This window comes from Balaenoptera ricei, chromosome 10, assembly GCF_028023285.1.
Source record: "Balaenoptera ricei isolate mBalRic1 chromosome 10, mBalRic1.hap2, whole genome shotgun sequence".
Lineage (NCBI taxonomy): Eukaryota > Metazoa > Chordata > Mammalia > Artiodactyla > Balaenopteridae > Balaenoptera > Balaenoptera ricei.
The window spans coordinates 90,495,249-90,519,566 of record NC_082648.1 but is presented as its reverse complement, the minus strand read 5'-3'; the positions used below and the strand labels follow the sequence as shown (position 1 = coordinate 90,519,566).

At 41.3% G+C, this 24,318-nt stretch overlaps 1 protein-coding gene across 2 annotated transcripts in view; it reads right to left on the bottom strand.

The window, feature by feature from the left end:
• The window catches only part of TCP11L2 (t-complex 11 like 2), a 40,300-nt gene that overhangs the window by 3,110 nt on the left and 12,872 nt on the right, over nt 1–24,318 (bottom strand). For both annotated transcript variants that reach the window (XM_059936814.1, XM_059936815.1), the window contains 6 exons: nt 21,086–21,206; nt 19,860–20,080; nt 17,848–17,984; nt 6,547–6,734; nt 6,149–6,330; nt 3,688–3,860 (listed from right to left, as the gene is read on the bottom strand). In XM_059936814.1, coding sequence (XP_059792797.1) covers nt 3,688–3,860; nt 6,149–6,330; nt 6,547–6,734; nt 17,848–17,984; nt 19,860–20,080; nt 21,086–21,206 — 1,022 coding nt within the window. The remainder of the gene's footprint in view (nt 1–3,687; nt 3,861–6,148; nt 6,331–6,546; nt 6,735–17,847; nt 17,985–19,859; nt 20,081–21,085; nt 21,207–24,318) is intronic.

Genomic DNA, 24,318 nt, shown 5'->3' with positions numbered 1-24,318 from the left:
AAGGGTGAGCACACATCTGAGTTTTCACAGGACAGTTAAAGTTGACACCTGCTGTCCTGGCATAATTAAAAAGAGCACTCTCAAAAGTGCCCTGGGGTGGAAAATAAATTATATGATCACCCCCCATGTGGGCAACAATCTGGAGTCACTAAGGAAGGGCCACCCCAACTGGCACTGCCACCTTCTCCATTCTTCCTGCTTCAGTGCCTCAATGTATCTGCATTTGAGACGACTTCACAAAAGCACGCAAATGCATAAATAAGTGAAGCTGCAGTGGTACTAGACAAGCCTTACATGCCCCAGCCCATGCTGCTCCAAGGATGTTCTCTGGCTTTGGAAACAGAAATCTCACAAATAAGGAACTTTACTAAGGAAAATACACTCCATCGAATACAGATAACTGTATTACTGAAACTTATCTCTAAACACTTCTCCCAAAAATCACACGTTTCAGCCAGACCTGATCTAGAACTCAAAGTCCCCAGTGTCCCATGTCCATATCTTAGCCCAAATTGTTTCCTCTTACTAGAATGCCTTTCCATCTCACCTCATCTCTGCCCAAGTCGAGAGCATACTTCAATGCTGATGCTAAAGTCACCTACTTTCTGTGGCTTTTCCTAGCAACTGTTACACTATCACCCCATATTACTGTTACTTGAGAATTTATCTCTCCCTTCTTAGACAGTGGGCTTTCTAAGGGTCAGGGCTATTTTTTTTGTCTTATTATATCCCTGGTCTGGCATGTGGCAGGCACGTCATAAATGCTGCTTGAATTAAAGTGAGATTGGAATGAAAAAGGTCTATAAAGATAAACCCCAAACTGAAAGCAATGGGAGCCAGAGAGGAATGGGGGCTGGAGAAAGCAGTCAAAGATGACTTGGGCCTTATCCATAATTTGTCAACAAGAGGAAATTATTCATGGATGTATCACTTGTATAATTGAAAATTACTTTTAAAAAATGTAGGTGGCTATTAGCATGCAAATAATTTACACAGCAGGTAATCCATAAATCATTTTTATATGGTTTTGGTATATATTTGAAAAAAAATGGTTTGAAGGAAAACTCCCTCTCTAATTACCTTTTTTAATGGCTAAGAACACAGTGGGAGTTGTAATTCCATTGTAAACAAATAGCACATCAACTAAGAACAAAAGAAGGCAGACTGTGGGTACCATGAACTACAGGGGAGGAAAGCCAGGGGTAAACGGGAACCCTTCTTCTGTCCCAGGGATCCCTCTAAGTGCTTAATGTATTCCAGCTCCTCTGCAGGCAGAGAATTAAGAGGAAACTGTCTACTAAATTCCCTGTTAGGCTGGCTGCTCGACTCTCAAAAGCCGCGTCTATTTTCATCACAGATATGGTCCAAACACTTTTCACAAGGCTGTTTAAAGAATGAAACTTTTTCAAAACTGTTATTAGGCTGACAAGTGGTTCTATCTCCTCTGCGGATGAGTCAGTTTTTAGGCCAAGACTAAGGTGACAGAAGCGTCTGTCCATTTAGGAGCAGCCAAACCGAGCCCCTGCCAAAGACGTGCCCTTGGCTTCCAGAGCCCAGGGAGGGACGCTCAAGTGAGTCATTCAAGTTGCTAGGCAACAATACTTTGAATGAGGTTACAAAATACTTCCAGTTTGCAAAAGAACAGGAAACTTGGACTGGGGAGAGCTGGGTGGAAAAAAGTTGCTTGACTGGATTTTAAGAGGCCACCTTGGGGTGGGGCATCTCCTCAACCCCAGCTTCCCTCTCCCTTGACATTGCAAGTACTTCCCTGATCTAAAGCAAGGGCATGGAGGACACCCGATGCTCTGGCCACCCTGCCAATGAGCAGCAGGGCTCCAGCTTTGACTGTAATGCCCATTAGAGCAGTTAAGAATATGAGTCAGAGAGGCTCAGGAAGAAGCCATACTCTGCAACCTGCTAGTTATGCGACCTCAGGTGAGAGTTACTTACCTGCTCTAAGTCTCCATGCATTCACCCATTCCACAGATATTTATTAAAGGTCATCTCTGGGCCCAGCATGGTATGGGGAAATAGCAGTGAGCAAATATGCGCCCCGTCCTCGTGAGGCCTGTGCACTAGTGGGGGGTCTCTTGGTACGTGGCAGAGACTGCAGACGGCCTGCCCCTCTTCCTCCGGGGAACACCGTCTCCCAGGTGTTAGTGTACAGCTGGAGACTACAGGCCATGAGATGCATGTCAGCAGTGAAGGTTACGCAGGGAAGGGCTCAGCCACAGGCAGCTGCGATTATGCTGTGTTACTGTTTTCACACGTCACCCCTCAGCAGCCCACATGCTACACACCAGACGGCTCTTTTCTTGGGGGTGGGGTTGAAGCCTAGAGCTATTAAGTGGCCTGGGTGGCCTAGATCTCCAGCATCCCGTGTCCCCAGGGATAAGGATGAGAGAAACTATTTAAGAGCCTCAACTAAATAATAACAAATACTTGTATTCTTAGGGAAGTCAGTGCTGTACTTTGAAAACTTGCAGGTTAGTCCCGGAATGTTAGTATATTCGAATGCCACACTCCTTCCCCTGTCTGGTCCATTCCTCACCCTCTGCAGTAGACACTTGCTTTGTGTCCCACATCGCCCTCTTCCCCTTCTTAAGGCCACAGCACCCTGATCTTGTTTGGGGGAAAACGATCTCTTCCCTAGTTTCAGACCAGGTGTTACAGGTAAAGCTGACTCACCTTGGCTCCAGGAATTGAACACGTCTCAAGTTTAAGTTTCTTCCCCTCTGGCCACCATGACTGAGTCAACAATGGGACATCCACCATCTGGAGTCAATGAGACTCAATTCTGGGGTCACTGTCTGAGCTAAGAGGGGAGGGAAACTGACTCCTTTTTTTTTTTTTTTTTTTTTTTTTGGCTTGATTTAAACACAGAAAGATGTAGGCTGGAGCTGAAGTCATGTTGCTATGTTGGGAAGAGACTATCCATGGAGACAGCCAGCCCAGAGGAAGGCAGTGCTGAGGGACCAAAGTGGAGAAACCAGCGCCCAGGACATAGTTTAAGCTCTGATTAAGCTGTACCAGCAGCCAATCCCACCCTGCTCTTTTCTGTTATATGAGCAGATACATTCCCTTTTTGCTTAAGCCACTTTAGAAGCTTAGGTTCTCTGTCACAAGTAATAGAAAAAGTCCTAACTGATACATTCTCCCCAACTCACCAATACAACTTGACCTTAAGATATTCATTTTCTTAGCAATCAAGTACAAAAAAAAGTCTACCCACTATGCCTCTCAGTTCCAGGGTCTTTTTAACTCTGTCTGCCTAAGCCTGACCAACATAGGGCCCTCAGCTCACTCAGGTGAGCTCCCAGCAAAGCCCGTGTCTACTTTCTGTGAACATACTGCCAGCTGGTTTGGATTGCTCTATTGATCTAGGAATTTAACATTACTGGCAGCATGATGTTATTTTCTTCATAAAAACCTATCGGCTGGGTAGTAAGGTAGAAGGCTCTGAAACATCCCCCCACTCTGCTACATATACACACAGAAGCAGCAATGAGTCCCAAACCTTTGAAAATATTAATGCTTTCTTCATATTTTCAATATTTATTCACTCACCAAAAGAAGCAGGTAATCTGTTTAAGACTAAAATTTGACTGACACTTAACATTAGCCAAAACCAGCATGGTAAAGCAAATTGGAATTGAAGCAGAAACCAATAAAAACATGAAGACTCACCAATCAAGGACCAGATAGGATTGTCCTCCTCTTCAATGCTTGAGAATTGACCTACAAGATTAGCTTGAACCTCAGCATCTAGAGCAGGTAAACCTCTCTCCATCAGGGTCTTGTTTACCTCAACACAAATCTGAACACCGATAGAATTTAGGACTTCCTTCAAGTTAAAGGTCCTACAAAACGTGAAACAAAAATCCCATCAGGGATAGTTTTTATTTAGCAGGATTTTTGTTGTTGTTGTTGTTTTGAAAATATACCAACTTATTTCAAATGTCTACCAATTTTCCCTTATACAGACAATAATTACCTCTATTAGAATGAGCTTAGAAAATAGTAACTCCTCCCAACCATCCTTTATATGTAGCAGATTTGTAAATGCTTAAAACCACCCAATTCTGTGGGTAATGTTTAAATAGGAAAGCACAGACAGAAAAATGTGGTCTCTGAAAATAAGTCTGCAACCCCATCTTCAGGCAGGGCTATCAGAAAGGGAAAGAGTAGGTTCTTTAAAAAGTAACCTATTTACTTCTTAAAATAAACCCTCTGGTCTGAGTGGATTCATTCATAGATTTTTTTTTTTTAATGTGCTTGTAAAATGATGTACTATCAATTCCTTTATCCATGCCTGAGCAGTAAATCTCTAACACCAATCAAAAACAAGAAATGAAGATATTCAGAAGCCAATACCATAAAGACAAGTTACCTAAAACTCTTGACCTATCATGATGAAAGGTAAGAAACTCCTTCGCATTGTTACTTTCAAGTAACTGATCAGTAATCCCAAATATATACAGTCCAGAAAATTGTAAAAAGTAGTTAGTGGTAGGTTATTTAACAGGTAAGGAAAAAGGTGTAATTAGAAACAGCGTTTGTTGGATCCACACTATTGGGGAATGATGATGGAAAATTGCTGCTCACTATTCAGAAAGGGTCTTTAAGACAACTTTGTGCAAAATGGGAATTAAAGGATAAGAGATGGGGGGATGGGGTGGGGGGAATTAGACAAAACAATAATATAATCAGATAGGCAGAACAACTATAAAGAAGATGACTTAACAACTAAGTAGTTATTAAAAGCTAACGTTTATCAAGCACTTAGCATGTGCCAGACACCTGCCCTAAGTGCTTCACATGAGTCATCTAAAGTTCTCATTAACTCTAAGGTAGGTACAATTATTCCCTTCTTACAAATGAGGAGGTGAGACTCAGAGTGATTCAAGATCTTATTCAATGGTACATAACAAGTCAGTAGCATAGCTAGGATTTAAACCCTGGTTTGTCTGACCCCAAAGCCTGTCCTCTTAGTAACCATTTTGCTATGTGCTTTATATTAATACTTAAGCAGTACTGGGGGTTCACTAAAGGCTTAATAAATTAGAATTCCTGGAAAATAATGGTTACCCAGTGTGGGAAAATGCTAAGATAAGATCTATTGCAAAACCAGAGCCAGAGCAGGTTTCTTTTTATTATAGGTCTTGGGTCCTGGAACGTGAAATAAAAGAGCCTGGCAAGTTAGCACCAGGATTAGTAGAAAGGGCAGGGCCTTGACATAGGCCAGGGTTCAGGCCTTGGCTTGTCCTTTTCATGGTGTGCAGCCCAAGGCAAATCCTATTCTCCCTCTGAGCTTCAGGTCAAAATGAGAACTTTGGATGCTATAACCACTTGGGCTTCTTTTGGCTTTTAATATTCTAGGATTTTATCAAGTCATTTATGTGCTCTCTAAGTAATGGGCAGGAGGATGGGAGGTTGGGTGTATCTCCCTTCAAAGAGAGGAATAAAGTCCCTGAAAACACCTGAAAGGGGAACCAGCAAGAGGAGCTGACCCATATGAGACCCATGGAAACATCTGGCCATTGGCTAAGACTAGGAATTTTCTAACTTGGACAGGATTCCCAATAGGATGATCTAAATGCAAAATTGAAATGGGATTCTAGTATTCAATGAAGGTTTGATACTGGGAAATGAATTTGGCAAAAACAAAACTTTCACTGGACTTGCAGAGCACCTCTGAAGGACAGAGATGTCACCACTCTGAAGATTTCACAGAGGCTGGATCAGTGAAGCTGGTAAACATTTCATGGCAGAAAACCTATGGAGTTGGAACAAGTGAATCAGAAAGCCTCTTTGATAGGGTGTTCTAAACACTGAGCGTGGTGGATTTCTGGGTTTTGTTGGTTTTTTCCACAACACTGTCAAAGAAGAGCTTTTGCACACACCCATCCTAAGTGGAAACACTATACTCACCCTGGCACTTGTTATGGAAAAGACCTCTCCTTTCCTATGATGGGACATCTAAGCCTTCGGTGATATTAAAAGAAATTCTAGAAGAAGAAGGTGTGAGCTAAGCTTCTCTAAAGCACAGTCCCGAATATCACATCTAGATGTCAAGGTTATTCACATTCTCTGAAACACATGCAGACCCTGAATACAAGGGGAGCAGATAAAAATGCTTGGAACTTACTCTTTGTTCATGCCTTCAAGTAGAACAGCTGCAATCCTTTTTAGCCTGACTGCAAGCTCAGGTAGGCCTTCTGTAATAGCACCCACAATGTTGTTGGTGATTAGGGACAGGCAGGCAATCATTTTCAGTTGATTCAGCTTTTCTGTCAGTTCCTGAAGACGTGCTCCATCTGTCATGAGTGTCTAGAATGTTTATTTAAAATGTAAAAATAGTAAGGGAAGCTCAACACCATGAACACGTAAAATAAGCAATGTTACATCCAAACTCCCATTTTTATCTGATTTCAGTAAAGCCATTAAATCACATGCAACACAGACAGACCAGCTGATTTACAGTTTGAACTTAAGAATTAGAATACTGGAAAACTTGAGTGAAGGAAAAAAAAAAAAATCACTCACCTCTGGTAATTCTTTTTTCTGATAATCCCACTGTAACAATTTCAAATAACTATTATTTAGCACCAATGTAGGGCTCAGGCTTGGCTTGGAGCTGTTTTTGGCCCCGGGAGTTAAAGCAGTCTCAGAAAGAGAAAGTAATTCTTCATGTACAGATTCTTTTATCCATTCTGTAGTTTGATCAAGAGCACCTGCAAGTGCAAAGGCCACATATTTGTCCTACAGCTGATGGATTCCTTCATTTGTGCATTCCACATGACAGATGTCAGGTTAGGTGCTGGGCATGAATGACAAGACAGCCATGGCGCTCAAGGAGCTGAGCTTAGAGTCCAGATGGGCAGACAGACCTGTAAGCTCACAATTACAGCAGAATACAGTGAATACTAGAAGACACAGCAGGAGTGGAGGGAGGAGAGGCTGTCCAGGACAGACTGTAAGAGGAAGAACTCCATAAGTGACACTTCAGGATACAAGGCAAACAGAGGAAAGAGCTGTCACTCCAGGCTAGGAGAAGAGCCCACACAAAGACCCGGAATAGTGAGAAAATATGGTAATTTGGATGCTACAAGCAAATCTGTACTGCTGGTCTATAAAGAACTAGGCGGGAGAGAGAGTGGCAGCAGATGGCATCAGATATGGATAGACAGGCCAGCTCACACATGACCTTGAGTCTTGTGCAGAGAAGGTATTTAGATTAAAGGCACTGATGATTAAACATTTTTGGGTTCCAGACCCCTCAGAATGTCTGAGTAGAGCTATGCCTTTCCCAGCATGCTGGTGTGCACACTTTATTTTACTTCAGACCCAGTTCTAAGGTTTCTCCCTAGAAATAAATTGCTTTTTATACCACATTTCTTATAAAATTATGTATTTGGTAGAATTTATAAGGTGGTGATTGCTTAAAAATGCAGACTGAACACAGGTGCAGATTTTTTAAAAAGACCCAGAGAACAAAATAAAGAATAGTCACCCTGAAAACAGAGGTAATTTATGAGCAGCTCAGTTTGCCACACTTAAGCAACACCACCCCCAGAATTTCACAACTTTGTTTCTCCTCACTTGGCAAATGTTGTTCTTGGTTTTCCCAGTTCTGTTTATAAAGATGTAAAAGACTTGCAGTCTTTTATTTAAAAGGTACCCAACAGACAGAAACAGTGGAAACCATCATGGATATAATTACAATATGGTGGTAATAAGCATTTATGCTGCAAGCTTAATCATTTACAGCTGACAGATTTAAAAGCCCATTTCTTTATCTCAAACAAAAGCAACAGTGTAGCATAGAGGTTCTCAATCCTGGCTGATTGTAGAATCACCTGGGGAACTTTAAAAAGAAAGAAATGTGATCTTGGGCACTGGCTCTTGGAGATTTTGATTTAATCAGTCTGAGATGGGGCTCAGGCATCTGTGTTTAAACACCCTAGGTGATCCTAATATGTAGCCAGAATTGAGTACAACTGGTAAAGTGGAAAGAGCATGAGTTTAGGGGGAAACATGGGCTTTTCTCTAAGGGGTCTGTTGAGATTTCACTCCCACAAGCTAGTACACTGATTGTTCTATGTGGCTCCAAAATCGAGGTCAACCCTATGAGGCACTGGTACCCTTGGTTTTTCATATGGAGAAGAGCCTCTCCATTCATTTCTTCAATGACAACTGAGCACCTACTATACACCAGATACTATACCAAGTGCAGAGGATTCACAGATGAGTAAACACAGTCCCTATACTCAAAAACCTCCTTATCTACCAGGAGAGAGAAACAGAACAATAGGCAATGGTTTTACAGGTGCATTTACCTAAGAATTTCTCAGGGGCAGTGGAGGCCCAAGAGCACTTCCCCACCAATATATGTTCCTGTTTCCTGCCAGGAAGGCTTGGCCTAACCCCCCTGAAACTATCTCTGGTTCTCTCAATCTATATCCTGCCAGTCCTTAGTGGTCCAGCCTCTTCCTATGGGAAGCCTTTCTTGATTGTATGGACCCATCCTTATCACTGCCTTCTTTTTTTTAATATATAAATTTATTTATTTTATTTATTATTTTTGGCTGTGTTGGGTCTTTGTTGCTGCGTGGGCTTTTCTCTAGTTGGGGCGAGCGGGGGCTACTCTTCGTTGCGGTGCACAGGCTTCTCATTGCAGTTGCTTCTCTTGTTGCGGAGCACGGGCTCCAGGTGCACGGGCCTCAGTAGTTGTGGCGCACGGGCTTAGTTGCTCCGTGGCATGTGGGATCATCCTGGACCAGGGCTTGAACCCATGTCCCCTGCATTGGCAGGTGGATTCTTAACCACTGTGCCACCAGGGAAGCCCTATCACTGCCTTCTTGAGGCACATCTGCCTTTGAATTTTTGATCTGGCTGTCATTTCTCTTAAATAGCTGACCTGAAAAACAGCTTCTCTATTTATTGAAAAAAGTTATTAAATTGTTCATGTGCCTTTAATATTACTAGTGATATGAAAATGAGACTCCTTGAGAGTCCAAGCCTATGACGTTTATTTTTTATATAGCTTTCCCTTGACTTAGCTCATAGCACAACCTGATAGGTGTGTGAGATATCTGGCCTTGTCTTGGCAGACCCCTTTGCGTTGGAAACTAATCAAACATTTTTCCAGTGGTACTTGTCATTTAGTAGGTTCTCAAAAAGCCTCTGCTCTCTATATCTGGCATGAGAGACCCGGTAGGTTTCCTATTTAATTCACCATCTCTGGAGGTAACCATGGGCTTAAGTACTGACTCAAATAGTCTCCTTTAGACTGACAAATTGATTTGGTCCTATATGCCTGAAGATATCTTTCCCTTCAACTGTCATGCAGTAAAATGTTTACTAATATACACTGTGCATGCAAATCAAACTGGAAGACACAGGGTGTTTTAACTCTTTCAGAAAGCAGAGGAGGGAACACTTCCTAATTTATCTTATGAGGGCAGCTTTGCTCTGACACCAAAACCAAGCAATGGCATTATAAGAAAAGAAAATTACAGAGGGACATCTTTCATAAATACAGATGCAAAAATCCTTAAGGAAGCATTAGAAAGGCAATAAGATAAAGATAATATACCAGGGCCAAGTGATTGGATAAACATCTCAGGATTGCAAGCTTGGTTTAACACTAGAAAAAAAATCAGTCACTCTAATTCGCCACATTAACACAATCAAGGAGAAGAAAAATATGACCAATTGAGTAAATGCAGAAAAAGCATGTGAACAAGTTTAATATGTGACCTATTTAGATAAAAATTCTCAACAAACTAGAAATAGAAGAAAACTTCCTTAACCCCAAAAAATGACATCTATGAGAAGCTGCGGCTAACATCATACTTAATGGTCAAACAATAAACATTCTTCTGCTAGAAAAGCAAGGATGCCCTTTCTCATGACTTCTATTCAACATTTGATTGGAGGTCCCAGTCAGTGCAATAAGATAATCCAAAGAAATAAAAGGCAACATGATTGTATATACTATAGAAAAACCTAAGGAATACTCCAAAAAGCTATTAGAATTAATAAGTTAATTTAGCAAGGTCTCAGGATGCAAAGTCGATCCTCAAAAATCAATTATATTTCTATATGCTAGAAAACAAAAAGTTGTATAAAATAGCATTTATAACACCAGAAGAACATAAAATGAGATTAAATGTAACAAAATGGAGCTTTCCTGATGGCGCAGTGGTTAAGAATCTGCCTGCCAATGCAGGGGAAACAGGTTCGATCCCCGGTCTGGGAAGATCCCACATGCCGTGGAGCAACTAAGCCCGTGTGCCACAACTACTAGGCCTGTGCTCTAGAGCCGGCGAGCCACAACTACTGAGCCCACGTGCCACAACTACTGAAATCCATGTACCTAGAGCCCCTGCTCTGCACACAAGAGAAGCCACTGCAATGAGAAGCCTGCACACCACAATGAAGAGTAGCCCCCGATCACTACAACTAGAGAAACGCCGCGCGCAGCAACGAAGACCCAATGCAGCCAAAAATAAATAAATAAAATAAATTTAAAAAAAAATTACAAGACCAGTACACTAAAACTAAAACAATATTGCTGATATAAATTAAAGATTTAAGTAGAGATACTGAGTTCACAGATCGGTAGACTCAACATTATTAAGATGTCAATTCAACATAATTCCAATCACCATCCCAGCTGGCTCTTTTGCAGAACGAGATAAACTAATTAAAAAATGCATATGGAAATTCAAAGGACCTAAAATAGGCAAAACAATTTTGAAAAAGAATGAAGTTGGAAGACTAACACTATCTGACTTCAAGACTTAGCCTCAGTAACCAGGATAGTGTGGTATCAGCTAAGAGTAGAAATATAGATCAATGGAAAAGACTAGAGAGTCTAATAAAAAGGAATGAAGTATTGATATGTGCTACAACATGGGTAAATCTTTAAAACACAATACTAAGTGGAAGAAACCAGACACAAAAAGCTACGTATTATATGATTCCATTTATATGAAATGTCCAGAACCGTCAAATCCATAGAGACAAAAAGTAGAACTGTGGTTGTCAAGGGCTAAGGGAAGGGAGGAATGATGAGATACTGCTAATGAGTTTGAGGTTTATTCTGGAAGCATGAAAATCTTATGGAATTAAATACTGGTGATGGTTGCATAACCTTGTGAAAATACTAAAAAACACTTAATTATACACTTTTAAAATTTAATTTTATGGTATGTAAATTATATCTCAATTTAAAAGAAGAATAAAGAGTTCAGAAATAGGCTCACAAATGTACGGTCAATTGATTTTCAACAAAAATGCCAAAGCAATTCAAAGGAGAAAAGATAGTCTTTTTCAACAAATAGTTCTAGAATTGGATATATGAATGGAAAATTTTGAACCTTGAAATATATTGCCTTGAAATGATTCATAAGCCTAAAAGTCTAAAACTTCTAGAAGAAACACCCAAAAAAAAATCTTCATGACCTTAGGATATACAAAGATTTTGTAAACAATTCACTAAATGCACAAACCATAGAAGAAAATTTTGATTATTTGCACTTCATCAAAATAAAAAACTTCTTCTTTCCAAAGGATAGGGTTAAGAGAATGAAAAATGCAAGCCACAGATGGGAAGAAAGTTTCACAACACAAAAATCTGACAAGGGACTTGCTTCCACAATATATAAAGAGCTCTTCAAATCAATAATAAGACAACCCAATTTAAAAATGGGCAAAAGATTTGAACAGACACTTCATGTAAGAAGATAAATAAATGGCCATTTAGCATATAAAAAGATGCTAAACATCATTAGTCATCAGGGAAATGTATATTAAAACCACATGAGATACTTTCACATTCTCTATAAATATATATAGGGTAAAATTTAAAAGACTGATAATACCTAGTGTTGGTGAAAATGTAAAGCAATTGGAACTCTCATACACTGATGGTGAGTATAAAATGGCACAACTACATTGGAAAATAATTGGCCGTTTTTTCTAAAATTAACCATATATTTACCATATGACTCAGCCATTCCACTCCTAGGTGTTTATCCAAGAAAATGAAAACACATGCCCACACAAAGACTGGTACACAAATGTTCACAGCAGCTTTATTCATAGTAGCCTAAAACCAGAAACAACACAGATGTCCATCAACAGGTAAATGGATAAATGAGGTATGTAATCATATAGGATTACAATATAATAGGATAACTTTCAATAATATAAACTATGGATACTCAAAACAACATGAATGAATAGCAAAAACCTTATGTTGAGTGAAAGAAGCTAGACAGAAAAGTGAACATACAGTATGATTCCATTTAATATGACGTCCTAAAAGAAGCAAAACTAATCTACATTGATAAAAATTATATCAGTTTTACCTCGATGGGGGGAGGTTGGTTGCAAGGGGCCTGAGGATTCTTTCTGGAGTGACAGAAATGCTTTATTTCTTGTTTCTAGTGGTGGTTACATGGGCATATTCTTTAGTCAAAACTCACAGAACTATACACTTAGAGTTGGCGTGTTTTTATTGTATGTATTGAATGCTTCAATAAAGATTTTTTAAAAAGATATGGGTTATGGGTTGGCCAACTAATCACCGAGTCTAAGGCAAAAACCTAGCAAACAACCTATGTGATAAAGTCACATAAAGCTTTACCAACACAAAACACACATGTAAATATTTACATTACATAAAAGCCATCGACTGTGCTATTTAGTGCTTCAGAGAATTCAGTCCAGGGAATGCCCTGTGGACTCTGCCAGTTTGGTATGAATGAGTTTAGTATTTGAGCTTTCTGAGATGAATGCATCAAGGGTATCCCTGTATGGATGCATCAAGGAATACAATTCCCTTCTCTACCGACTTCTAATATGGTACCTAAGCATGAAATCTGAGTGACCCTTAAAAAGACAATGACTCTACATCCTGGACTTGGGGGATGGCCAGGCTAGCTCTTGGTCTGTACAGTTCTGAACAGGCACCATTCAATAAACTAGGAGAATGGTGCAGAATACATGGATGGGAGTACCTGATGTTGTCCAAAGCTTTAGATGGCCTCTATTCTCAATATTCTGGAAAATATTAAGAGCAAATACCCCAATTTTCAGTTAGAAGAATGTAGTTCTCTTATCCATGACATCCACTCTTTTATGCCTAGCAACACCTCACCTTCCCTTTTTTTTTGGTACTGATTTTGAGAAATCATTTTCCCTCACGCCATGCTTTCTTTTTGTGAACATCAATTAGAGGTCCCATGGCCAGGCAACCTCCCTGACCAGGGGTTGGCCTCGCTGAGTCATATGCCCATCAGACTCCTTCCTAGGACTCTGAATGATGACCACAGCGTTCAAGGATGGCCCATGTTGAAGTGCACAGTAACCGTCTGAGGATGGAGCTCGGAACTTTCCCTTGCTTTCTCCTCCCCAGATTCCTGATGTCCTCCCGGTTTCTGGCCTTGCACAGACTCAGGTATTTTCGCTTTTCTGTAAACTGCCCCACTCCTTCCATTCACTTCCTTTTCTGCTAAATCAGCCAGTTAGTTTCTGTTGCCTGCGATATGCCCCAGCTGATATAACACAAAATTGAAAAATCCAAAGAAAGGAGCCAAAGCAGCAGCTTGGTTTACTCCCGACTTGGCCATGAGAGACCTGGCTTCCAGTCCCAGCTCCGCTACTTCTCAGCTGTGCAGCTCTGTCTTTGGGCAGGTCGTTGCTGAGCATCAGCTTGCTCATATCTAAAGTGTTTCATAAACATTTCCGGAATGCCTTGGGTGCCAGGCAAAGACAATCATAATGCAGTTTTATATATTTCTGAAAAACATTTATGTCCCATAAGGATTTCTGAATCACATGAAATGAAGTTCCTGAGAACATTTTATCAGATATAAGAGATTATCTAAATAAATAAAACCTTTTCTTTCTGAGTTATCTGAAAAAGTACTTGTGGCCTGGCCCCCCAGGGGTAATGTGCCATTCTTTCTACAGATAATTTGGTTGTTGGATCTAATGTGGTTACTTTGCTGACATTTAATACATTCACCCAACCACTGCCTAAGGCTTTCTTGGGTATATTTTAATAGGGCAATTATATAAAATCTCTCTGTCGGCAAAATACAATTTTTTGGGGAGTCAATTAAGAAACCCAGAGTGCTTCTCTGTATTAATTTTCTCAATAATTATTTTATAAAAATCATGTACACACAAAAATCCAACACTTTTGTCCTTCTGTGCAATACTGTAAGACTCTTATTTTGATACTAGGTCACAGTGGCCGACTTTTGGCAGAGTGACTTGAGGATATAATTAATAGTTGACATACACTCTGCTTCCTGGACTCTTGATTTCTCTGGGAACATATTTAGATCTGGGCAACAATGACCTACTTGCACAGCTGGATTTATTCTATTCTTAAATCTCTGGAAATATCCAAGTCAATGTGAAAGATGCAAATGAAATATAAGTCACTAAGCCTGGGTTTTAAGGAGAGAAGCAAATCATTTGAGATGAACGAAGCTGTAGTTCAACCCTACAGTAAGGAATTTGTTCAAAATTACAGGCTATCTTGACTCAAGACATGGAGACATTTGCACACATGTGTATATACACATATACAGGGACACAAATGAAACCAACCAATGAATCTCAGGAAAATGCTGCTAAGAATGTGGTTATCATAGTTCAGGTTTCAGATCCAGGTTCTATGTAGGGTTCTATGTCCCATAATCCCTCTCTGCCTTTGAAGCCAAAACAATATAGCTCTGAAGTCATAGAATTTTTGTTGTAGAAGGATCCTTAGAAGTCATCTAGTCATATCTGTCACTTGATGCTAGAGCTCCCTCTGCAAATCCCCCCAAGATAGTCGATATATTGTCTGGAGAGAGTCAGTTTTGCATAGTGGTTGAATGCACATGCTTTGGGGCAGAGACATAGCTGGGTTATCCAGGCTTTACCACTTACTAGCAGTCACCTAGGGTAAATACCTTAACCTCAGTTTCTTCTTTTATAAACAGTAGGTGATAACAGTACCAGCCTCATGGGGTGACTTGTGCAGCTTGAATGAGCTAATAAATGTACGGTGTTTGGCACATAGTAAGGACTTGGCACACAATAAGTGCTCAAACAAAATGTTAGCTAGCATGGGCTACTATCAGTAATAGAGAGGCCCATTCCAAAGTTAAAACAGCAGCTCCAGCTGCTAGGAAGGCCAAAATTGGCTGTCTGCTGCTTCCCTCCCATGGGTCCTAGTCTGCCCTACAGAGCTTAACCAAAGCCCTGAATCACGATCGACAGGGAAGGCAGTGCTCATGGCCCACCTGAGTCTCCCTGTTATCAAGCAGAATGGGCCCAGCTTCACTGATTGTTCCTTCTGTCACCCTCCATGGCCCATGCCCTCTTCCCTGGACAGGCTCCAGCCTGCTGGAGCCCCTTTTAAAGTGGCATCTGTTTGGCTTTGTTTACATGAGGCTATCATATTGACTATCTTGACAGAAAAGCTCAGTCCATGAGGGGTAGGGTGGGGTGGGTGCATCACCTAACCCAGCCTTAGACTGTGGTTAACCGAAGCCCAGAGGCTGCTGTCAAGGGTTTGCCAATGAGGGAAGCAGTTAACCAGCCTCTTGCCAGCTGTCCAACATCTGGCATCTCAGCTTCCTCACCTGTGAAACAAAGGGAATAACAGTACCTCTCTCACTGAGCAACTGTGAGGATTCAATGAGGTAACACTTCCTCTACTCCCATTCTTTCTTGACGTCTCTTCCAGTCCGGTTTTAATGCCCACTAGTCCACTGAAACTGCTCCTATCACGGTTACCAAGGATCCTCACACAGTCACATCCAATGGTCAAGCCTTGGCCTTCATCTTTCTTGACCATTTAGCAGCACTTGTCGCAGCTGATCGTGTTCTCCTTCTTGAAACACTTTCTTCGCTTGTCTTACAGGACACCACCCTCTCCTGGCTGTCTTCACCTCTCTCCTACCCTGTCACAGTCTCTGTTGCTGGATCCTTCTCCTCTTCTCAAGCTCTAGATGCTCTAGAGTCCCAGGTCAGGCCCACTCAGTATCTACACTCACTCCCTAGGTAACCTCATCCAGTATAATACTGTGGATAAGAGCATGGAGTGGATAAGAGCGTGGAGTCAAACTGCTTGGGGTGAGTCCCAGCTCTGTAACTCACAGGTTGTGTTGTGGAGGCAAGTGATTTAACCTCTCTATGCCTCAGTTTCCACATCCATAAAATGGGGAGTAATTTCCTCAAGTTTTCGTAAAGATTAAATCAGTTAAAACAGGTAAAGTGTTTAGAATGTGGTAAGCATTCTATACATGTTAGCTACTATCCAGTTCCATGGCTTTATCCACCATAAAGATATTGATGACTCCCAGATGTATATCCCCAGTGCCCACCATTCCTCTGAACTCTAGTCTCTTATATCTAAATGCCTCCTGGCATCTTCATATTGATGTCAAACAAGATCTCAAACTTCACACATCTAAAATTGAATGCTGACTCCATACCATCTCCCACCCTTCTTTCCCTGGTCTCTCCCATCTTTCTAACAGGCATCACTCTTCACCCAGTTGCTTAGAGTCACCCTCAACTCTCTTTTTTCTCTCATCCAACTTTCAGCAAAACTTCTTACTCCATTTTCAAAATACAACCAGAACCTGACCTCTTCGCACTACTTCCACCACTACAACCTGGACCAGTCCACCATCTGTGATACCACCTAATTGGTACCCCTGTTTCCCTTCTTGCTCCTGTACAATCTGTTCTCTGCTCAGGAGCCAGTGTATACTTAAAAAATCAAAATCAGATGTTGCTCCCCTGCTCAAACTCTCCAGTGACTTCCCATCACACTTGGAATGAAATCTAAATTACTCTCATTTCCTAACAAGGCTCTTTGTGACCTGCCTTTGCCTACCTCTTGGCCTCATCTGCTACCACTCTCTCCTGCCTACTCCACTCCAGCCACACAGTCTGCCTTGTGTTTGTCCAATTTCATAAGCAAGTTCCTGCTGCAGGGCCTTTGAAGGTGCAGTTCTCTCTAGCTGGAATGTTCTTCTCTCACATCTTCCTATGACCCTTCCTCATTCCTTTGTAAACTCTGCTCAAATAGTTACTTCTTAGAGAGGCCTTCCCAGTCCACCGCATCTGAAAAAACACCCCCTACCCTCACTCCTGTCCTGTTACTATCCGTCCCTTTATCCTATTTTTCTTCATAGCACTTAATAACACATCCGACAATACATGTTTTTTGTTTGTCATGCCTACTAGAAGGTCAGCTCCTTGGGGGCAGCAGCTTTATTCTGTTTTGTTCTATCCATAGCACCCAAGGTGTGTCTGGGACACAGGAGGTGCTTAATAAATGTTTGTTTGTTTGTTTTTTAAATGTATGAAGGGCTTCCCTGGTGGCGCAGTGATTAAGAATCTGCCTGCCAGTGCAGGGGACATGGGTTCGAGCCCTGGTCTGGGAAGATCCCACATGCCGCAGAGCAACTAAGCCCGTGCACCACAACTACTGAGCCTGCATGCCACAACTACTGAAGCCCGCTCACCTAGAGCCCGTGCTCCGCAACAAGAGAAGCCACCGCAGTGAGAAGCCCGCGCACCACAACGAAGACCCAATGCAGCCAAAAATAAATAAATTAAAAAAAAAAAAAGTGAATAGTGCTTAGCACAGTTCCTGGGTCAGAGTCAACAGCTATAAGTTTATGATGTCAATTTTAGAAGTTAAACAAATGTTGAACAGAAATGCCAAAAGTCTTTAGTGATACTATTTAAGATGTCAAAAATAAAAATACCATATTTTTACTCAATTTCAATATATATACACACTTATACTGTACTTACTCGGAGTTTCTTCTAAAATTTCTTGGAACTTGGTTCTCTCATAATCTACCAACTGGCGTTGAAGATGTGGTCTCAGACTCCTAATTGTAAAATTGACCATGTCCATTTTCATGAGGTCCAGGACATGAAATATTTGTCTAAAAATTTTAGGGTTAAAATAGTTAGGTGATTAAGAAATCAATCTGAAATTCATTAACTATTACTAATTGTACCGGCTGGAAAATATAAACATCCCCGAAATGGTTTTGAAATCCCAATCACTTTGACAATGTCACTTTTCACAAAAGGCATTATACATGCATTCCAAATGTATTCTTCCAGAGAGCTCAAGAGTATTTGCTTTAGCAAATATACCTCCAGCTGATCCATTACATTCAGCCATAAACTGATAGACACTAAGAAGCATAAACAATGAGTCTTAACAATGAGACAAAAAAGATTCAAGAAGGAATTTTCATTTGAAATATTATGGAGTCTGAACATAGTATACATTGTTTCTGTTCCTAAGGAAAGAAAAGAAAAGGAAAGAAAGGACAGGGCAGTAAAGCACAGGGGAAAAACACTGCATTTTAGAGTTGGGCAGCCCTGTATTCAATTGCAGCTTTACAACTGACCAGCTCTGTGGCCAGGAACAAGTTACTCAATCTCTCTGAGCCTTAGTTTCTTCATCTGTGAAAGGAAGGGACAAGATCAACCTTGGAGGGATGTTGTGAAGAGTCAATGAGATAATGAATGCAAAATGCAGAGGAGAGTGACAGCCAGTAGGTGCTCAATACATGAGGAAGATGAACACCACAGAAAATCCTTCAAAGCAAGGATTCTACAACTGGAGAATCTCAATCTGCCAGAGCTGAGTGCAACTCTAAGGATACTTTCAGCCTATTTTACAGGGGGGGAAAGTGTGACTTTGAGAGGTTGTCAACTTTCCCAGAGTCACAAAGTAAGTAACCCATTATATGCAAACCAGCTTCCTTTTCCCTTCCCTTTCCTATACTATTACATGAAACTTAATTCTCAATGTGGCTGTATTCACAAAAAAAGGAGAAGAATTCCCCTCAATGGCAAAAAGTACTGCAGACTCCTCTTTCCTCTGGGATCACAAAGAAATTACTGTCTACACAGCCAGATTAGAGTCTTACGATCTTACTGTACACATCACTTCCTGAGGGAAGCTGTGGCAGAGATAGCTGGCCGACCACCAAAGGTCCATGTTGCCTTCCTGCGGTGTGGATGTGCGGCTGGGAAATGTGTTTCCAGACAGCAGCCACATTTCCCAGGCCACCTTCAATGTAGGTGGTACCACGGGACTAGGTACAGTCAATGTAATGCATTGCTTCTGGGCCTAGGTGGTTAAACACTGGATATGCCTTCCTCATGATCTCTTTCCCATTCACCAGCTGAATGTAAAGGACTCCAAGGAGCTGGGCGAGGGTGGAGCCAAGGAGAGAAGGAGCCTGGGTCCCTGAATGACACATGGAAGGCTGCCTGACCAAGAATCCCTGACTCGGACTCTGACATGAGTGAGAAACAAACGTTTATTGGTTAAATCACTGAGAACTCAGGGTTTACATGTCATAGCAGCTAGCAGTACCCTAACTAATGAAGAAGCCTTCCTGGATCCTTAACTAGATTAGGTCCCCCTGTTGGAGGCTCCATTAATCCCCTCTACTTCCCTTTTCATAGCACTTATCACAACTGTAATTCCTTGTTCAAGAGCTGTCTCCCCATTAGACTGTAAACTCCCTGGGATCAGAGACTGCATCTGCCTTTTTCATCACTGCACCTCTAGGGCCCAGCACTGCCAACTAACAACCTTGTTGGGTCACTCAATGTGAAAACTCCATGCACACAATAAATGATTGACTTGTCCCTTGCTTAGGTGGTCTCTTCCTAGGGTCAAGGGTTCCTTTGGGAGAGGAGGAACCCTTATTCTGTGTTCCTCAATTCCCACACTTCCTTTCTGAATGAACTCAAAGGTACTCTAAGAAAATGCAAGCAGCAGAACCGCTAACCTCAGCACATCCACGATGTTGCAGGTAGCCTTTAACTCTCTGATATCATCATCTCGCACAGGAGCGCACAGCTTTCCCATCGTACTGATGACGTAGTTGGCCAGGCCTTGGATGTCGACAGCACTGTGCTCAGCCTGCTGCCTAATGAGGTCCGTGTCCAAGACTTCACAGATCTGGTTGCGAAGCCGGTTGCCACCAGGAGTCAGAAAAGAGAGGAGAACCTGTACAGGGAAAGGAAAAAAAATTAACAGCATCCTTACATGAATAAAGGTTGTCATTTCTAATTTCAGTGTCTAGATGACCAAGCTCCCTGTCCATATTTTAATGCCCCGGATGCCACAGAAGTTTGCATTGAGCGGTGGATCAGAGGAGCACTCCAGGGTCCTGACTCTAAAAAGAAACCTCTGTCTTCTGAATGAAAGCCTCCCCTCCCCTCCCATGGGAAGTTACTAACACTATCGGAATGAAAACAACTGGCAAGGAAGCAATACTATTGAAAGATATTCAAAAAGTTTACAGAGAAACCACGCAAAGACAAGTTGCAGATCATGGCTCCAAAAGAACCCTTTAAAGAAGGGCAAATAGAAACATCCCCATGGGCTCTATTAGTATATTTACATGTGAAATATTACATATTATATGAGCAAACTATATTGTATATTCACTACACAGCAGACACTGTACTTATACACACAGCACGTGGTTAGGAGAACAAGCTCTGAGCTGGAGTGCCTCGGTTCAAATCGCTTCCACCTCTCAAAGCTGCGTGACCTTGGGTGAGTCAGGGAACTTGGTTTCTTTATATAAGATAATAACAGGCATAACTACCTCACAGCATTATGGTAAAGATAGATGAATAATCTAGTGCTTGGCACAGAGCAAGCGTCTTGTAAAAGTTAACTATGACTGTCATCTGATTTAATTCTCACAACTACTCCGGAGACAGACTTAAGAAGAGAGAGCCTGTCGCTAAAGCAGGTCTATCTAACTCAGGCTCTGTGCTCTGAAGCACCACAGCCACTGCCCTACACGCTAAGCATTGGCTTGAGTTCCTGTCGCTGCCCTGTTTTCCCAGCCTGCACCCCATTCCAGGAGGTGCAGGAAAAAACCCTTCTGGTGATTGAACTGGCTCAGTGTTTCAAAAAGAGTCTCCAATACTCTTTGCAGGACATGAAAACAGGCTTTGGGGGGAAAATTACTAATTAATACAGACGACATCAACTTGCCTCTCTGATTTCTTCAAACAGTTTGATGGCGTGTTCATACTCAGGGGGCTCAGCGTTCAGTTCTGATTCCAAGACGTCCCAGAAGGCCTGGTGGACAATGTGCCTCACTCTACCGGCCAAGCTACAGGAATGAAATGGATTGTTTTTTAAAATAAGCACTATTTTTCCTGATTATAAAAGAAAGATGCTCATTGTATACATCTTAGAAAATGCAGAAAAACAGAGAATAAAAATTGCTCATAATCCTATTATTAATCTTTTGACATATTTGACCTATGTTCAATGAATGCATTGTTTTAATATAATTGTTTTAATACTGAGTCTGTACAATATTATTTCATTTAATATTCTGTCTTAAGTGTCTCCCCTAGATTTTTTAAATGCTTCCACCTTATAGCTTTTGATATGTTCATAAAATTTCATCCTAAGGAGATACTATAATTTACCTAGCTACTCTTCTACACAGACTTTTAGACTTGGTCTAGATTTTGCGGATGAGATGGCAAAATTGCTCTTTCCTTAACAGCTGAAGTTTCGTGGCATGGAACAGAACAGATTGGCCCAAGGAGACATGCATTTGATTGCCTGCCAGCTTCAGCTTAGATGTCCCATTTAAAGTTGGCCAGACCAAAACTGCTGAAACAGGAGCCTTCCTAGGACAGGCTAACAATAGAATAGGTGGCCACCTTGCTTTACCCTGTATGTCAATGCCCTAAAATAGGTGTATGTTAAAACACACAGGGACTTCTCTGGTGATCCAGTGGTAAAGAATCCGCCTTCCAATGCAGGGGACGCAGGTTCAATCCCTGGTCAGGGAACTAAGATCCCACAGGCCACGGGGCAGCTCAGCCCGCACGCCACAGCTACTGAGCTTGCGCACCTCAACTAGAGCCCGCGAGCCACAAACTACAGAGCTCACCCGTCACAACTAAAGAGAAGCCCGTGCACCGCAATAAAAGATCCTGCATGCCTCAACGAAGATCCTGCATGCCACAACTAAGACCCGATGCAGCCATAAAAATAAATAAATAAATTTTAAAATAAATAAATAAATAAAACCCACATCCCTACTGAACTCCTACACCATTTTACAACAGTTTTTAGAAAAGCGCGTATTTCCCTGAACTGTAATTACTTGCAAGTCTCTATCCCACACAGGGCTATACACCTCTCTCAGGTAGAGGCCACTTCTTCTAGGTACCCACCACTGCACCTAGCATAGCACTTGTCGTTTACTGAGGGTTCACTGAATGCATGGTGAATGAATTCATAATTTGATAGTTAAGCATATCTCCTAATTTTTCTTTTAAAGTACAAATAGCTAAATATACAATAATGCTATGAGAAGTGAAAATTAGCTTTCTGAGGAGTGTGAGTTAAAACTGTTTCTGTAACTGCAAGTACTATATTCTACTCAGCCACTTTAAATGTGAAAACTTATTCTAGTTGCCTGAATAGATTTATTCAACAGAAATGCCATTTCCAATGTTTGAGACTCTCTTGAGCAATTACAGAACAATTAGAAAGACAAACATTGCTGGGACAGACTTTTGTTCTGACCTTTACAAGCCTCATGTACTTGGCTTGAATGGACCAACCAGGAATGAGCTAAAACAACTTTATAGCTCCTTGAGGGATGTCGGAGTTTAAGTTTTCCCAAAGGCTACAAGCTTTTTAATTTTGGGGAGTGGAAGAGGTAGGGAGGAAGAGGTGGAGATGAAATCAGTCAAATCATTTATAAGCATTCCTACCTGGTATCAGAAATCTGGCTTATTTTATCAAGTGCTTCCCCCCACTTGGTAAAATATGAGAGTCGGCCATATTTTAAAGAGTAACAAGAGACAGTGCTTTGAGAGCTATCACCCTGTCTCCTTATTTGTCACAAATAATAAACGCTTATGCTTTGATTAAAAAAAAGAAAAAAAAGTAACAACTTGGTGATTGTGGAGGGTCATCTGAAAAATCAGCAGCTAATGATATGCTATTTCACTTTTAAACAAAGGTAATGTGTCCCAACTCTACATGTTGTTTCCCTTGCTCACATTTTCTAGCCGTGGCAGAAAATGAAGAGAAGGGGAATTCATATCTTCCATAGTATCAAAGTACTTACATGCAAGGCACTTATATGCCCAGGAGCATGCATTTAGAGTGAGTGCTGTGGAGAATGCGAGGCTCAGATATGGTCACAGCAGAGCCAGGATGCAAACCCCGGGGTCTGTCTGATCCTAAAGGACCTTCATTCAGCCTGTATTTGCAACTTTTGAATTTAAAGCACAAACACTCCAAATTTGTCTTTTCTGTACTTCATAAAACATACTTATTTTAACTTCAAAAGTTCATTTTTATTAATCAGTAAATGTTTATTCAAAATTCAATATGTGGTAGGCCCTGTTTCAGGTGCTTGGGTGTAGTGAAAAGAAAGCCTCTGCTCTCAAAAAGCTTACATGTTAGCAGAGACAGAAAGACAAAAAACACACTGAAAGTGAGTAAGACAATTTCAGAGCCACAAGGAAGGCAGAGGAAGACAATGTGCTCCAAAATGATGAAGAGGTGCCGATTTGGCGGGGTGGTTGAAGAAAGCTTCTGTAAGACAGTAAGTGACCTTAGAGCTGAGACCCAAATGGGGAAAAGAAAGCAGCTGGTGAAGATCTATGGGAAAAACATTAAAAAAGAAGGAAGAAGGTCCAAGTCCCTGGGACAGGATCAAGCTGGTATACTCCAGGATCAGCGAGGAAGCTTCAGCGTGGCTGAAGCACAGCAAGCAGGAGGAAAAGGAGTAAGAGACATGGTCAGTGAAGGGGGGTCTTGCTCGTCATACTAAAGAGCTTGAATTTTTATTCTAAGTGTAACAGAACCATTGAAGGGTTTTAAGCAAAGACATGATCTAATCTGATTTACCCACTAGAAAGATCACTGTGGCTACCTGTGGATGTGGAGGATGGACGGTGCGGGAGCTAAGGATGGAGACTGGGCAACTAGTTAGGACACAAAGAGTCCGGGTCAGAGACGATGGTGGCCTGGCCTGGGGGTGTAAGCAAAGGATCATGGTGAAATGCAGTCACCATAGAAAACCAAACAGATAAACCTACTTTGGCCAGTACTCTTAAAAAGTATTAGTGATTATTATAAACAACATCCCCAGGAGGAGGACTATGATCCATATTTTAAAGAAGGAAAATTATTGTGTTTACTATTTTCCTGCTTTAAAACAAAAAATGTTCTGAAGGGAATCA